At 42.4% G+C, this 15,889-nt stretch overlaps 1 protein-coding gene across 5 annotated transcripts in view; it reads left to right on the top strand.

Moving 5' to 3' along the window:
* The first annotated feature begins 3,096 nt into the window (after positions 1–3,096).
* ANKFY1 (ankyrin repeat and FYVE domain containing 1) overlaps positions 3,097–15,889 on the top strand; it is a 34,992-nt gene continuing 22,199 nt past the window's right edge. Inside the window, exons 1-5 of one of the 5 annotated variants that reach the window (XM_075168976.1) lie at positions 3,097–3,199; positions 8,412–8,604; positions 10,179–10,297; positions 12,660–12,795; positions 14,335–14,458. In XM_075168976.1, the coding sequence (XP_075025077.1) occupies positions 3,190–3,199; positions 8,412–8,604; positions 10,179–10,297; positions 12,660–12,795; positions 14,335–14,458 (582 nt within the window). In that variant the 5' untranslated portion in view covers positions 3,097–3,189. Of the gene's footprint in view, positions 3,200–3,310; positions 7,814–8,390; positions 8,605–10,178; positions 10,298–10,561; positions 10,640–12,659; positions 12,796–14,334; positions 14,459–15,889 lie in introns of those variants that run through there. The other 4 variants (XM_075168974.1, XM_075168975.1, XM_075168973.1 and 1 more) reach the window with 4 other exon arrangements.

Below are 15,889 nucleotides of genomic sequence, written 5' to 3'. Positions count from 1 at the left end.
TGTATGGGACAAAAAGCCATTTAGTAAGTATAAGATGACCTACAAGTAAAGGTATTGCTTCCTCCTACAGGTGTTTTAGATAAACATAGATGTGTTTAATGTTGACACTTACATATTTGGTAACTAATTATTTTGAGAAATCATTAGTTAAATTTGCTTTTAATTGGATAGCCTGCTCATGTAGGCAGGCAGGTGTGTGCAGTACTTCAGAGCTATTAGTGCCCAGACACAATAGCTGATTCTAGTTCCTGTTTGAGTGCTTGTTAAAATTGCTTGAGAGGAGGTTTCTTGCCCACCGGCTGGCTACCCTTTTTCACTTATTGAAAAGTCGGGACTGTGCAGAATCTCAGTGGCATGGTGCCATTCTTCCCATAAACAAAACATTGGGAAGAAGCTACTCTTCCTAAAGCTAGCAGTGGACTTCTTCTCCATGGGCTGCCCTTCCTTTTCCCTTTCCATAGTGCATCTAAAGAGCTGCCAGCAATTCAAGATAATCGGTACTTGCTGCTTTCAGCAAGTTCAACAATGTTCTCTGTTTTGTCTTCCTAAGTGACACATACAGTTCACAACTGACTCATTTGTAAACTTCACAAAATAGTTTAAAGCTTTATTTTTCTCATTTGTTCTCCAGAAGAGCTGCTTGTTTGTTCTTTAAGGAGTAGGCCTGGAAACATTAGTCTTGCATCAGTGGTATGGAGGAACTGTTAATTCCACAGCAGTGTTGGTTCCCCTCTTTCTAAATTATTCAAATATAAACCCACTTCTGTTTGGCTTACTCAGGTGGTTTGTGATTCCACATGACCCAGATATTCCAAAGGAAGGAGAGTTACTGTGAGATACTGTTAGGATGTACAAGCTGCAGGTATGGCTAATGCCCAATGACTTAATGAAAGAGGCAGCTAAGGGTTTGGTGCCAAATGTCCAGGTTGTAGAAAGCCTCTGGCAGGCATAGAAATGGCCTGTTTAACTTTTCTGTGATCGCAGTTGGCTTTTTGTTTTGTTCTTGCCCCACATGTGAAAGGGATCTGGCTATGATGGTTACTGATATGACCAGAAATTTCTGCTTAGCCTCAAGACAGGAACACCGTTGCAGAGATGCAGTACATACGAGTAGTACTAGAATACTTGTTGAACAATTAAGTAAACCGGCATTTTTACTCGGTTTCACTTGTACCAAGATCTTGCAGCTAGTTTGTCAGCGTACTGGAAGATAAGTTACACTTTTTCTAGTTTCTGGAGGCTTGTAATTACGGCTGAGTTTTTGTGCTGTTTTTTCCCCCACCACACGGTGGCCTGCTTTCCAGATAACACTGCGTCACTGAGGGAAAAGGAAAAGCAAAGCATGGAATTTTAATAAATATCAAAGTAGTATGGCCATCATAATCCCTTTTTTATATTTCTCCATGCTGCTTCTTATGCATCAGAGAAGATCTCTGTAAAAATCGGAAGGGCTGTTCAGCTGTCATGCAAAAATTCTTTCCCGCTGTGATGCCTAGAAAATGCTTATTGAAATTAGATAATCAATAAATGGAGAACATTATTTCTGAAGTGATTATAAGTGTATTTTGGTTTTTTTGGTAGGCCATTGGGGGATGGACTTTTTTATTGCGTCTGTACCATCTGGTGCACTGCTCTTGGTATGGTGCCATCACAATGCAAACAGTGGAGCACCACAAGTCTTGTAAAATTTCTGTGTATCTTCAGAAGCATGTACGAGTGATTTCAAACCAAACCAGAAGATGCTTGGGTTTTAAAGAGAGGCTGTAGTAAGACAGCTTCCTGCCCAGGCAAATCCTCAGCAGAAGATGCAAAATATAACAGAAGTTTGAAATCTGATCGCTGTTGTTGCTCAGAAATTCCACTAACACTAAATGTGATCAGGCAGTAATAACTGCTTCCTCGCAGTTACTCAAGATGATCAATAGCACCCATAAAACCGTGGTGTAAGTTAGCTATGTAGCAAAGTTGTACACATTTGTCATTGAGCTGTGAAAAATGAGACGGGTCATGTTTTATGCTATGCCTAGAAACTACAGTCTGTGGCTCTCCTAGTTCTAGGCCCAGTTCTGGTTTCACTGTTTTATCCAACAGGCACAGAAAACTTAAGATACGAGACAGAGCAACTTTTCAAAGATCACTTAATGGTGAAGTCAGGAGAAAATTATGTCTGTAAAACAATACCGTGCATAATGTGTTCAAACATTTATTTGAAATTTGCTCTTTAAAGCAAACAAAAAAATTGCTGTTGCATCAGCATAGAATATCTTGGTATTTCTGTTGCATCTCAGCAGGAAAGGTCGTGAGCATGAAAACAGTGGAGGGTGAGCTATGTTGTACACACGGCCTGAGAAAACGATCTTGTTACTGTGACTTGGTCATTGCTCTCAACTCTCGTCTCGACTCTCAACTGCGCTTTTTACCCACCGGGCACTGATCCAGTTGCCAGGGCTGTTGACTCTGAAACGAAAGCTGTATGTGTGGGAACCAAAGTAATGATGATACAAGTAATAACTGCGCGCACAAGAGACCCCATCGATTGAAAACCCACGTTGGCACTTCCATTAGCTGTACTGGGACTGGATGAGCGGGAGAAGGCACGTCTTGCTTTTGGGGTGTGCTGAAGCCAGTGCACGTCGGTGGCTTTCGATGCAGGTCGAACCGCAGGTGGAGCGAGGGCCGCCGTCCCGCCCCGGCCCCGGGTGCGTTTTCCCTGCTGCTGGGTGCTTTTCTCCAGCATCTCCCAGCCCTCCAGCTCAGACTGTCGGCGTTCTGCTGCAAACACGGCCACCGCGCTGTTCGACAGCCAGCACGAGGCACCAGCAGGGATCATCCGGGCAGGAGGCCTTATCTAAGGAGGGGAACAAAACCCCAGCGCGGTTAAAACCAGCCGCCGGCTGCCTCCTGCCGCTCCCGGGCGAAACGCCTCAGGCGCAGAACCGCTGGGCCCCGCCGCCTCCTGAGGGGACGGGCCCGCCCTTGGCTCCCAGGGGGCCGTTCCCTGGCTGAGGCGGGGAGGAGCCGCCGGTATAAAGCGGGGCGGTGCGAAGCGCAGCCCGGCGTGCCCGGGGCTCCCGCTGAGGGCAGGCGGCGGCCGGAGCAGCGGGGTGCCGCGCTGCTCTCGCGAGAGCGCCAGGCTCGGGCGGTGGGGCGGGCGGCGGCTCTCGCGAGAGCTGCGGCCCCGGACCCAACATGGCGGAAGGTAAGGGGGGGAGCCCGGGCGAGCGGCCGGGCGGGGCCGCGGCCGGCGGGCGCACGGGGAGCGCCGCCGGCCGGGGTGGCTTCTCCGCTCGCAGGGGGCTAGGGGCAGCTGCCGTGTGGGGCTCCTGCTGCTCCCCTGTGTGGGGCTGGGTCGGCACTGCCCGCGGCGGGTGGGGCTAGGCCGCCCCCGAGGTGAACGTGAAATGGCGGGGGCGGGGGGCTCTGCCCTGCCCGGGGCCGCGGGCTAACACCCTCGGGCCCGTCGGGCGTAGGGCGGGCCTGGCACGGGCGGCTTTGCCCCTCAGGAGGGGGATTTTTGGGGTAGCTGAGGCTCCGGGTTGCTGTGGGTACTGCGGAGCTCGCTGGGACATCTCGGCGACCCGCTCCCCGCACTTCGCGGGTCAGGCGGGAGCTGCGGTGGGTGATGCCGCCTGTCCCGAGGCTGCCGTGGTGAGGAGAGCCCGGCGTGGGCTGTCGGGGTCGCTGCGGGCGACGGCTTTTCTTGGAGTAAGGCGGAGAGGCTGTGCTGCAGCCTCCTGGTCACTTGCTGCTGGGAGTCCTTTTGTCAAATTTGGGCTCTGATGAGACCCGCAGAACTCCTAGACTGCTTTTGTTTTGCTTGGAGGCTATCGATTACACCATTTAAAAACTAATTTAAGTGAGGTAATGGGATTTGAAAAAACACTTGGATCTTTACAGTCCTACTCCCTTCTGCAAGACAGAAGCTTCCTCTTTTCCTCCCTGGAGGAAACTGAGTCGGCAAACTGAACTAAAATGCCCCAAGTTACAAAGGAAATGAAGGCTCTAACTTCCAGTCTTCAGCGCTTCAACTCTTGAAGCGCAACTCTCAGTGGTAGAATTTTAAAACCACTTGTGGAAGATTAACTAGGATGTAGCAGATGCTGATCTCCTGGCATGCATCAGCTGAGAGGATGCTGCAGTCAAGCTGGTTTAATAAATCCTTAGAGCAACTCCTGACTTTGTGTGCTGAAATACCACTGCTTCATATTCAGCTGACCAGCCTCTTAGGCTTGCTTTTAAGCCTTGGTGACCCAGTTCTGGTGGGCATTAGATGTCAAAGATGTTTTGAGGTGGTGAAGCTTTCCCCACTGAGACCCTTCAGGGCCTGGTTCAGGGCCCTGCTCTGCAGAATGAACTTAGAGTTGATGCAAGTTCTGTTTCAGACATCTGTACTTCTCAAAGATTCTTCCCTGATACAAGTAATTCTCTGATCTTTTGGCTAAAGAAAGCACATGACCAATGAGTGATCCTGTATGAACAGGAGTAATAAACTGGAGTTGTAGCTCTCCCCGCTCAATTCCTTATGATATCTAGGTGGAGGGACTCAGTTTGTCCCTTCAAACAAAGTACCTATCTGTAGCAACACTTTTCTAGTTAAGAACTGATGGTATTGGAGAGTCAGCTGAAAAGCGAAGGTTTATTAAGGAAGGGAGCTTGTCAGACTGTGGTCTTCTGCTCAGAAGCTGAGTGCTTTTTCTTATGAAAGTGTTGCTTCTGTGTGCAGAAGTTCTGAATTAGATTTATTGCAATTACTAGTTACAAATTGATTGAACAGTTTATAAAGACAAGAGCTGAGCTTGCTTTTGTAATTTCTGTAAGAGTTCTGTACCACCAATACCAGAGGCTACTGGGTTACATGCAGGCATGGGTAAAAATTGTTGGATTAATGTTTGAGTCTAGAGCAGCAGGAAGTACGCTGTAGTACTTCGGGATGGTTGTCAGGGTAAAGATCATAAGTGTGCAAAAATGAGGAGGAACAAAAAGCAGTAACTTGCACAGCCTTGGGGAGATGGAGGTCAGAGTGTGGAGCAGAGGACAAAGGACCTGACTTGAGGGGGTAAGGAAATAATATATTTTGCTGAAATACTTCACCTGGGTCCACTTCGTAACTAAACAAAAGCTTATCCATATTTTTTCTATGTCTGCTCTGGATGGGTGGGATGGGCAGCATAATGGGTGCCACTAGACACTCCCTCTAGTTTTTGGTACATGCTATCTGTCGCCCCGTTGCTTGTTGCCTCCCTACTTATCTCTTTGGATTCAGCTATCTCGTTGCTCTCGAGTACTTTTGTGCTTTCTCCTATGAGAAAATGACAGTAGCCTTTTCTGAAGTCCTCTTTAAAGTCTTTGATATGGAACATAAACTTCTGCCAGTTCTTGAGATGCTAGTCTAGCTGCCAGAAATCTGTTAACAAACACTGCTTTTAATTCCTTGTCTAGCCATCTGTTAACTCTATACCTGGACTATGAGCTCAGAAAAGTAGTTGCTTTGTGTACACCTCTCTGCCAAACCCAGGCATCCTGTTCACGGACGGATGTGAATTCATTTTAGCCAGAGACTTAGTGGTATCTTCCAGTAGGGCTGTCTTTTCAGTGTCTTCATGCAAGATTAGATGTGTGTATGCATGCAGTAATTGTACGTTATACTTGGGAGACAGTCAGGTGAATGGTCATACATAATGTGGACTGGCGTTCTGTCAAAATGATTGTCAGCTTAAAGATACAATGGTAATTTTACATTGATTTTAAAAAGTGATGACACCCCCCCCACTCCATTCCAAATTTGAGGACTGTAAATAGTAGCACCACAACTCCAGGTTTACTTGTTTAATCAGAGGCGATGCTTCTACCTGAGTTTGAGTGGGTTTTGCTTTCGAAGCAACAGTGCAATATCAACTCTTTAAATGAACAGTGTACAGGGAAAACTTGAGGCTTTGCTCTTTTGCTGTAGATGTTGATTAACTGGACATTAAGGACTGTCTTGAATGTGCATGTGAAATACGCTGTAAGATCAAATATTGTCTGCCACTGTGCAGTAGTAGCTACTACACAACTGGTGTGCATGTTCTTGTGTAGAATAAGAGAAACTCTTATTTTACAACTCCTGTAATTCTTACAGTAAGCAAATACCTATCCATCCCTCTCACTGAGGCTGCAGGAAGCGTACACTGTCAATCTGAAAACAAGATTTCTCAAAGCTTCAGGTCTTTGCGGTACTTTCACTGCCAGTAGTGATTGTCTTGGATTGCCCTGGAAGTAGCAGTAACAAGCTTGATTGTCGGTTATGCATAAAGCTTAAGCTACCGCTGTTTGAGGGTTTAAGGTAGTTCTGCATTGTGTCCTATTGACTTCAGAGTAATTTGGAGCCAGTGAGCTGACTTTGGTAAAATGACAGTTTGAGATGTTACCTTCTGGTACTGATTCTTTATTCCCACCTTTACACTCATTGCTTGACTGGAGGACGCAGTATTTCTTTAAGATGATATATGCTATGAGGTTCAGCAGGCAACTTCTTATTCCTAGCATTTGAGTTTGTATGGCAGCTAAAAATCCCACTGTATGAACAGTGGTGGTGTTCATACACTAATTTTTGGTGCGGTTCTCAGTGTCTTTCAGAGATCACTCTTGGCTCCTATCAGACTTTCGCTCTCCCTGCTTTAACAGTAGGGCTTGCTTTGTGCCAGCCTTGACACTTCCTTATGAGTCAGTCGGGAAGGAGTCATTGCTCGAGAGACACATCCTTCTAGTTCTGGGTACACTGAAACTGCATTTATCTTTACATAGAAAGAAAGACAGACCAGAGCAGAATTTCAAGCCCTTTTTGAGGGTTGGTGTGGTATTGGTAGCACAATTCTGAAATCATAGTATATTTCAGTGGAATAAGGGAATTATCCCAAAGGAGATGATATCTATTAACTTTTAAAGGATGAAGCTAAATAAAAGGCTGTTGAAGGAAGTACACTGCCAAACCTGCTTAAGTAGTATTAGCTGAAGAGTAAAATAGGGTAAATCACCTTGTGTTTATCCATTACAGTAGTTCCTAAGTGAAAGGACTTATGAGGGAGCATTCGCTGCAGCAGTCCATAGAAGAAAGACTAAATGAGGCATTCTGTCTGAGCTAGGGAAGGATGCTCTGCCCTGGGGACCTGTGTTGGAGCAAGGCCAAGGTCAGCTATGCTGTTGAACTTTTCTACAGAAGCAAGAAGAAAACACTGGTCAATAGAACTCAGTTTCTTGTTTATAGTAGTGACTTACGTTTAGTAAATATTTGAGAAAAATTGTTGAACAGTGAATTCCTGGCTGGTAGGGAGTAATCTTGTAGGAACTTTCCCACTTAAAATCATCGGTTAGCTTCCAAATTTCTTCTCCCTGCCTCCTCTCATTTTAGGACTGGTTTTGGATTTGTACCTTATTTGGAAAATCAACTTAATGAGGAGGGAAATAATCAATTAAGCACAATGATTGATAGCTACATATAGTTTGTGCAAATAATCCATAAATAAGTGTTCATAAGGTGGACTGTTTCTAAGCACCTGTACAGATGTTTTCTTCCAGCAGCGAAGTAGAGGTTTTTCATACAGGTGGTCTGGGTTGAGTTCAGAACTAACTTACCACAACATGTTGGGGAGTGACCATTTAAGTGTGGTGGAAACGCAGGTTCTGCAATGGGATGGAAACACTTGATCAGGGATCAGATTCCCAGGTGCTGTTGCTGTGCTAGTCCTGAATCGAAATAGCCACCACGGACCCAGCTCTGCGTAGTGATGCCTTGTCAGTGTGGTGTCTCCAATGGAGGAACCTGTGTGTGCCAGTAGTAAGTAGAGTTTTATATATTTTTGACTGGCCTTTAAAACATAGATTCTGGGGAGAATCTGTTTTCCACTCTGGCCATTTCTTAAGGAGTTTCTTAGCTGGCAGTGTGAGGAGTTCTAAACATGTCAGTTAAGTACTTTGAGGTAGATAGATATGGTACATCAGCAACTGTTCTAATACTCACTTGTGGTTGATGCCTCAGCTGTAAAGTCAAACAGCTTCTTAACTAAACTGAAAAAATGGGTAAGAACTGAAGAGTCAGTCCTCTACCCCACCATAATTCCCACAGTCATGGACTCCTATGGTTTTAGAAGGCATGGCATTCCTGACTATACAGGATTCAGGAACTTTCTTTGTAAGTGGCTTCTATCACTGTGCTCTGATGATTTTTTGATGTGTTTATGGCTAACAAGGATATAAAATAAAAGGTTTAATATTGGGGGTTTGATGCTCAAGTAGTGTGGAAGAGGAGAGACTCTTACTGGAGTGTTCTGTGGTTGAACTAGATGTGTAATGTGCTTGTAGGGTTAAGTTACCTGCAGATGCAAAACAAAGGTGTGCATGTTTCGACCTTGTAGCAACACTGTGTGCCTCTGCAGAGGAGGTGGCCAAGCTGGAAAAGCACCTGATGCTTCTCCGCCAGGAGTATGTAAAGCTGCAGAAGAAACTAGCTGATACAGAAAGGAGATGCAATCTTCTGGCTGCCCAGGCTAACCAAGACAATGCCAGCGACACCTTCATCAGTCGACTTCTTGCCATTGTAGCTGAACTCTATCAGCAGGAGCAGTACAGGTAAGAAATCCCCCTTTGGGGAAAGGAGTGTTACAGGAACCTTTAACTTCATTGACTGCAGCAGGTACTAGTCTTAGACAGGGAAAATTCTTTCTCTACTCCCTGGTATGAATAGTGTCCTCAGTTGCAATTGCAGTTGGAAGAGCATGCTGAGATCAGGTAGCGTACTGAATCCAGTTCTTGAATCAAGAGCTCTAAGTAGAAGTTCATCTCAGACTGACATTTAAGACAAGTTTAAAGAAAACTGACCACTTTCACTGTCAACAGCAAAGCTCCCTTTGAACAGAAGTAATTTTAAACTGATCTGTACCTAGTTGATGGATTCATTACACGATGTATCTTCTACCAACTGGAAGGCCCTCCTTTCTTGGAAGGATATGTCTTTGAAACCAGTTCTGTACTCCTGTTGTGTGTAAAGAAGCCCGATTAAGTTGGCTTGTCTGGTTGTATGATATAACTGGTCTTAGTGATATATGTGACTTAGTGGTATAAGTGATACTGTATCTTTGCATCTCAACACAAAATTAGGTTTAATGGTTTCTTTTCCATAGGCACATTGAGGATCACCTTGGATACTCTAGATCCCTTAACGGATTTAGTTCTGAGACTACAATGACTCTTACCAATTTCTTTGCTATTACTGAAAGCAATGCCAATATAGTAAAGGAGTTCAGTCATGTAAAGGGAAAGTACATAGTTTTGATTAAAACTTCCTTCCCCTAACATCTCTTTGACCCTCCCTAAGAAAAGGCTCTGTGCCTGGCGAGAATTTATTATAGCATGGTGGGTAAAAGATTGGTTGAGTAGCATATGTCAGAGAGCTGGATCAGTGCAATTCTATTCAGCTTTTGAGTTTTAAAGGCATAGAATAGTGGTCTAGTTATAAAAGGAGAAAGGAAGCCAGTCTTAATGCAAGTTTTGTTAAGTAACATCTTTGTATTTTGCACTTTAGTTTATAGCAGTGCTTTGATTTAGAAAACGGTCTGAAAAATATACCTACACAGTCAGAACACTTACAAGCTATGGGATTTTAAAACAACAGGGCAGGTACTTTCTAAGTACAAAGGATAACCTGGTGTTAAAGGGGTCAGAATGAAATCAAAGTATTCTTGACAGCTGGTCTCCTGGGAACTGGGGATTCTTGGAGTCTGCCTTGTACTGAGATTACTGTCAAACATCGTTTGTTCTCTTGCTGGTCTTGCCTGAAGCCATTGGTGCTTAGCTGATAGTATTAGTATGGACACTGCAACATAAATATTTAACCTCAAGATTGTTGGATTTTCCTATCTTCTACAATAGTTCCCTTGCAGTTTATTCAGAAATGGTTAAAAAAAAAAACCCAAATACTTTAAGTAATAATGCCTTATTGCATTTCTCCCTAGAAAAATAAGAATTGTGTTATTTGGCAACATGTTCTACTTAACCAATTAAATGTATTTTGATGTCTCAAACAACTTGAGCCTAAATGTGGATACCAGGACATAGATACTATGGAGATGCTGATGAATCCATATGTATCTAAGCAGAGGGGAGGCCTACGTTATACATGTATATGCTTTTTTTTCTTTTCTCAGTGATCTGAAGATAAAGGTTGGGGACAAGCACATCAGTGCTCACAAATTTGTCTTGGCGGCACGCAGTGATACGTGGAGTCTTGCCAACCTTGCCTCAACAGAGGAGCTGGATCTGTCAGGTCAGTCATCGCTTAGTAGTATGAAGCTTAGATTGTCTTTAGGATGACTGATGAAAGGACCTATTGGGAAAAGGTTCCTTATGTACCTTTCAGACTACCACTGTCCACAAAAAGTGGTGTCTAATCCATTAATTACGGAGCTCTGTCTCTGAAACATGGTAGTACGCTTGTGAAATTGGTGCTAGTGCTAGTTAAATCAATAACCTACCTTCTTTCTCTTTAATGAACAGGGGTTGAGAATGGTGGCCTGTTTGTCTTTTCTAGAGTCAACTAAACATAATGAAAAACAAATCTATATGGAGGAGCTTGACTTCTTCCTTTCTAAGGACAGGGCTTTTTGAGGTAGTGTGCATAATTTCTCTGAAGTGTGTCATGGAAATATCTTTCTTCTTGTTAACATAGTGTGTGGGGAAATGAATACAAATACTGATGTGTGATTAAAAAGTTATTTGCTTTGGCACTTTGCTACCTTTGCAAAATAGGTAGGAAGAGAAATTTTCTAAAAGACAGTTTTCTACAAGATGGTGTTTTGTTCTGGTGTAGCTGTTTCTTGCATGTACTTACACTGGGCAGTGTTTCTGCAGATTGAACCTCTTGACAGGCTTTTCTTCGGTACTTAACAGTATAGAAGAGTCTTATACAATTAATTTGTGAGCAATAAAAACAGGCATGAAGTTAAGCAGGTTTGCCGGCTGGCATGTTGAATATTAAGCATTTTCTGCACTTAATCTTATCATGAATCCTAAGTGCAGACAAACTGGAAAGAAGCAAGTCACAGCAAGCTAGTTTTATGAGACAGCACAGGCTTTCTTGCAAAAGGATTTATGGATCTTTCTGCAGCCACAAGAAAGCAGATGCCAAGGAGTTTTTAAATTGAGTGCTATGCTAACAGAAGATTATTACCAAAAAGCTCTTATGTTAATTGTAGTTTTGTTGCAAGTGGCAGTCCATAGCATTTCTAGCTCCACATTTAAGCTAGTCTGAGAATCTCAAATGTAACTGCAGTCTTGCATGTTTAACAATGCAAGCAATTCCTATTATAGAATGATGCTTAAAATAAGTGCTAGTAAATGATACTTTCCACTGTGTAAAATTGAATTTTTTATAAAATTTGATAAGTGGCACATGGATTAGGTTATGAAATAGTTGTAGCAAGCAACAAGCTGTTCCTTAAAAGCTGTTCTCTTAAGAACTTGCAAGCTAAGATTGCCTGAATCCTAACTTCAAAATAGCAGCACTTAAAGTTGAGTGGTTTTAGAGTTCATGTAATCTGCAGAATTTTCTACTCTTTAAAAGAGTAGAAAGAGATTAACACAGGTTCTCTTCTTGGGAGGGAGAAAATGAACTCAGATCTCTGCCAAGGAGGAGCTGATATTACAGCTCAAGTAGGTTTTCTCATTATTTCAAGTTCGGCAAAAGACACTTGCCTTACTAAAACTTCCTGTTTCTTTGGAGGCAGTCTACATGCTATGCCAAGTACTGTCTGGTACTCTGCAAACAATCTGGGGCAACCCTCCATGTAAAGGAGACGAGTATTTCAGGGTCTTAAACACGTATGTTTTCATTTTTAAGGCAAACAAAACAGCTTAAGGGACTAAAGTTATTCTTCTACATCAATAGTATTTTTTGTTGTAATTGGTCTGATATTGCATTGAGGAGTAATTCTAACCTACATCCTTGTAAGCAGGATTGTCACCATACTTCTGACTAGGTGACAAAGGTCCCTGGCCATTGGGCTTGTGCATCTCATGTCCCGTGGTGTAGGCTTCTATTTTTCTTGCTGTGTGAAAACATCAGGCTTGTGATCAGTGTTGTAAACACCTGAAATCTAACCAGCTTCTTAAACTGACGTTTTTGCACCTTTCCTAGAAATGGTTCCCAGCAGTTTTAAGTACTTTATAGTCATTACCAAGGTGTGAGTAACTTTATTGGAATGCAACAGTTCATAACATATGGCTATAATATAAGAGAGGGAGGGTTCTTAAATTGAAAAGGGGATTTGTGCTTGTCAAATGTAGATGTGGATTTAGCCGTATGCGAAGGACCAAAGGGGCATCACTGGTCCTTAAATATGCAATATTTGTGTAGCAGGTAGGAGATGTTATAGGGCTCCCTGCATTCTGCACAGTGTTCCAATGGAAAAGAGGTTTTCCTGCTTGGTGCCAGCATTGTTACTAGTTGCAACTTCTGACCAGTTTTGCCTCTGCCTTTTGACATTTTGATTGAACTAAAGCAGTACAGTTTCTATGAGGCTATCTTTTTTTATGGTAGCTGTGACTTTAACAGTCAGAGGAATAGCAGCTACTTGAATAGGCGATTGTTCTTCGGGTATTTTATTAATCCCTGTTGCTCCCTGTACCAGATGCTGACCCAGAAGTAACCATGGCAATGCTGCGGTGGATCTACACAGATGAACTTGAACTAAGAGAAGATGATATCTTCTTGACAGAGCTGATGAAACTAGCTAATAAATTTCAGCTCCAGCTGCTTAGGGAAAGGTGAGTTTTGGTAAATACAGTGAATCTTCTTGAACTCTTCAACCTTGTTTGAATAGAAAAAGATGATAGCTGCTGGCAATTGCATAAAATTTTGCTTTTTGAAAGTCTTGAGGTTTTCAATAATACAGCGTGACATTCGGTTGGTCACAGGAAATGAAGCCTTGCACTACAGTTAAACTGTAGCAGTTTTTTCTCCTAGCTTTTATGTTTACTTTCCAGTTCCTCTCCCAGTCAAACTAATAACCCTAATTTGGCCTTAAGGGGAAATAGAGATCAGTATATTAGTAACAAGCTCTGGAGAGTTGCAAGAAAAGAATTGTTAAAGAGAATGCTAGGAAGAGTCAATGGCAAGTAGCTTGCAGTATTAAAATAATACAGGTGAAAAATTTTTAACTTAAATAGCTGTTCTTCTGTGCATCTTGGTGGCAACTTTTCTTTATAAAGAAGGTTAATCTAACAGTGCAATGCTTTGCCATTTTGCGGAGGTTATGATCACACCATTCTTGTAGGGGCTAGGTTGTTATCCTCAATGTATAGAGTGCTGTAAATAACCATTTAGAGTTAGTGAGAAGCCTGAATGTACAAATTGAAGCCTCTTCAAGTTTTGTACAACTTCAAAGCCTTGAATTCACTCAAAGATAAAGTACTCTTTGATAGAATAATCTTTTGCCCAAGGGGTGTCTGGGGCTGTCGCAGTACACAGCACTCGTAATCTATGATTTAAGTGAAGCAAACTAAATTGCTGTCAGTTCTTCTGACCCAAGAAGTTGACATCTGTAAGCCAATGCTAAGACTGCCTTCAAGCTTTGTACCAGGCTAAAACTGTCTTCATGTGGTACTACCTAAACATTCCTCAGCTGTTGTCTGGTCATGGTAGTTTAATGACAAGTCCACATACAGTATGCTACTAGTAATTATTAGATGGCTTAGTAGGTATCTGCACCTGGAGACAAGTATTTCCATTTTCTGGTCTTAATATCTGCTTGGAGATCACTGGCATGTTTAACTTCATCTTCATTTTGAGGTACTTGGATTTTATTTCCATAAACTCAAACTAATAGCTTCACACCTATAAAGATTAGATGGATCTGCTGTTAAAGCTTATCCCTTTTCTTTATTAAACAAATAGCTGTATTTGGCATGCCGTTTTCTAGCCTTGGCACAAAAGCTGCTTATGATCACTGTAGTACTTGTAAAGATAGACATCTTCCCTACTTCGTAACAGTAAATGAGCTGCAGTTTGTTCCTTTGGGAGAACTAGGATGTCTGTCTCCACTTGCAGGCTCCTGCAGTGTGTGGTGTTATCACGGGACCTTAGTGTAGATGGACTCTAATAGGAGTCTGCTCTTAAGGAAATTGTCTTACAGGGCTTCTGATTAAAGTATGTTTATGCTGCTTAGCCTTATAGTAAAGCAAGGCCAAGCCATTGTCTACTGGCATCTAGCAAAAGGAGTATATTTGACCTTGTTACAGCATGGGAGAGTGATTACAGTAAAGCTGTTTCCTGATTACTGAACACTGGCTTTCTTATTTTGACAGATGTGAAAAAGGAGTTATGTCACTAGTTAATGTAAGGAACTGCATTCGTTTCTATCAGACTGCTGAGGAGCTGAATGCTAGCACTCTTCTGAACTATTGTGCTGAGATTATTGCTAGTCACTGGGTAAGTACTGTCAGAAGGAAGCAAGAGGAAAAATGCTTGCAGAGTATAGGAACTTAATCAGTAGAATTTTGCTTAACTTGCTGTACTGTCTAACCTCTGGAGTATCTGTTGGTACGCTAGCATTCAAGCATTCTAGTTGGGATGGGGATTACAGGGATTCCTGATGACTTTCAGTGACTAAGGTGACCTATTCTGCTGACCCTTATATGTTTGCAAAGAGCAACAGTCTTGATAAAAAGTTGTCAAATCTGCCTGCCCTCCCCCTCTGGTGTGAGTGAAGGGGCTTCTTATGAGGCAGGAATGACTTTTCCCTTCCCGTCTGTCTCAGTTATCTTTATAATATGTGCTTTAGACGCTATGTGTTATTTGATATTCTCTATAATACTAATTCATAATTATGTTTGGAACAAAGCACATTAAATGGCTCCTTCTCTAAGATTTTTTTGTTATCTTTAGAGGTTATGTCCATTGTTTATCTTGGTGTGAATATCTTGACTGGGGGGAAGTAGCTTGCAGCCTGAAGAGTTGTTCTGTTCATTGGAAATACTTCACTGTAAGAAGTGTCTTACTTTCCTAAACGTGAGCCAGACCAAAGGGACTGTGTTCTAGTAAGCAAGAGGGTTTATCAAATCTGAACTCTGAACTGTTTAGAAGTTCATCCATAGTTGGTCTCTGTCTATACAGATCACAAATCCCGGGCCTGTTTTTACTTCTAAAAATAATCTAGGGAAGCCAGGGTAGAGTTTATCTTCTGTGATGGAGGGAGTGACAAGGAGTCTTGCAACTGACTTGGAAGTTTCATTTGCTCTGATCTGTTATTTTGAGGAGAGTTCGATTAACTGTGTAATGGATTAGCCTTTAAAATAAGACTTGTCAACAGCAGACTAGTGTGTGAGGATTTAGGTTATTCTAAATCCAAAATGCATCATCCAGATGTGGATGTTTGTTTGGCTAATGCCAAAGCAGAGGGGAGTGCTTTGATCTGTGAATATATTAAAAAAAATTCTTGTATCTGAACCTGCAGGTCTGCCATTTTAACTTTTTCCTGCTTCTGGCTCCTAACTTCTGACACTGGGTTCTATCTGGAAATGAGGTTGTTTCTGTTTAGTCAAATGAGCACTAACTCAAACATAAGGTCTTTATACTTCTAAGCTTCTGTTTACTTTTATTCAGAGTTTTTCAAAGTTCTGTGGAGTTGTCAGTCTTCGGTAGTCATAGGCCTTTTTATTGGAAAACTCTAATCTGTGATTTAAGTCCAGATAAAGAATTAGTTTTAGAGAGTAGATATTAATCTACTGTAATGTTTGGTGAAATGCTAGTTTTCCATGTCTGTAGACAAAAGGAAAGAAAAATTTTACTAACTGATCTTGAAACTAAAATGTAAGATGTAAAACCTCCTGAGTGTTTCTTCCTAGTCTTACAAGGCTATCT

Source organism: Calonectris borealis, chromosome 19 (genome assembly GCF_964195595.1).
Source record: "Calonectris borealis chromosome 19, bCalBor7.hap1.2, whole genome shotgun sequence".
Lineage (NCBI taxonomy): Eukaryota > Metazoa > Chordata > Aves > Procellariiformes > Procellariidae > Calonectris > Calonectris borealis.
This window is presented reverse-complemented; position numbering and strand designations above follow the sequence as displayed.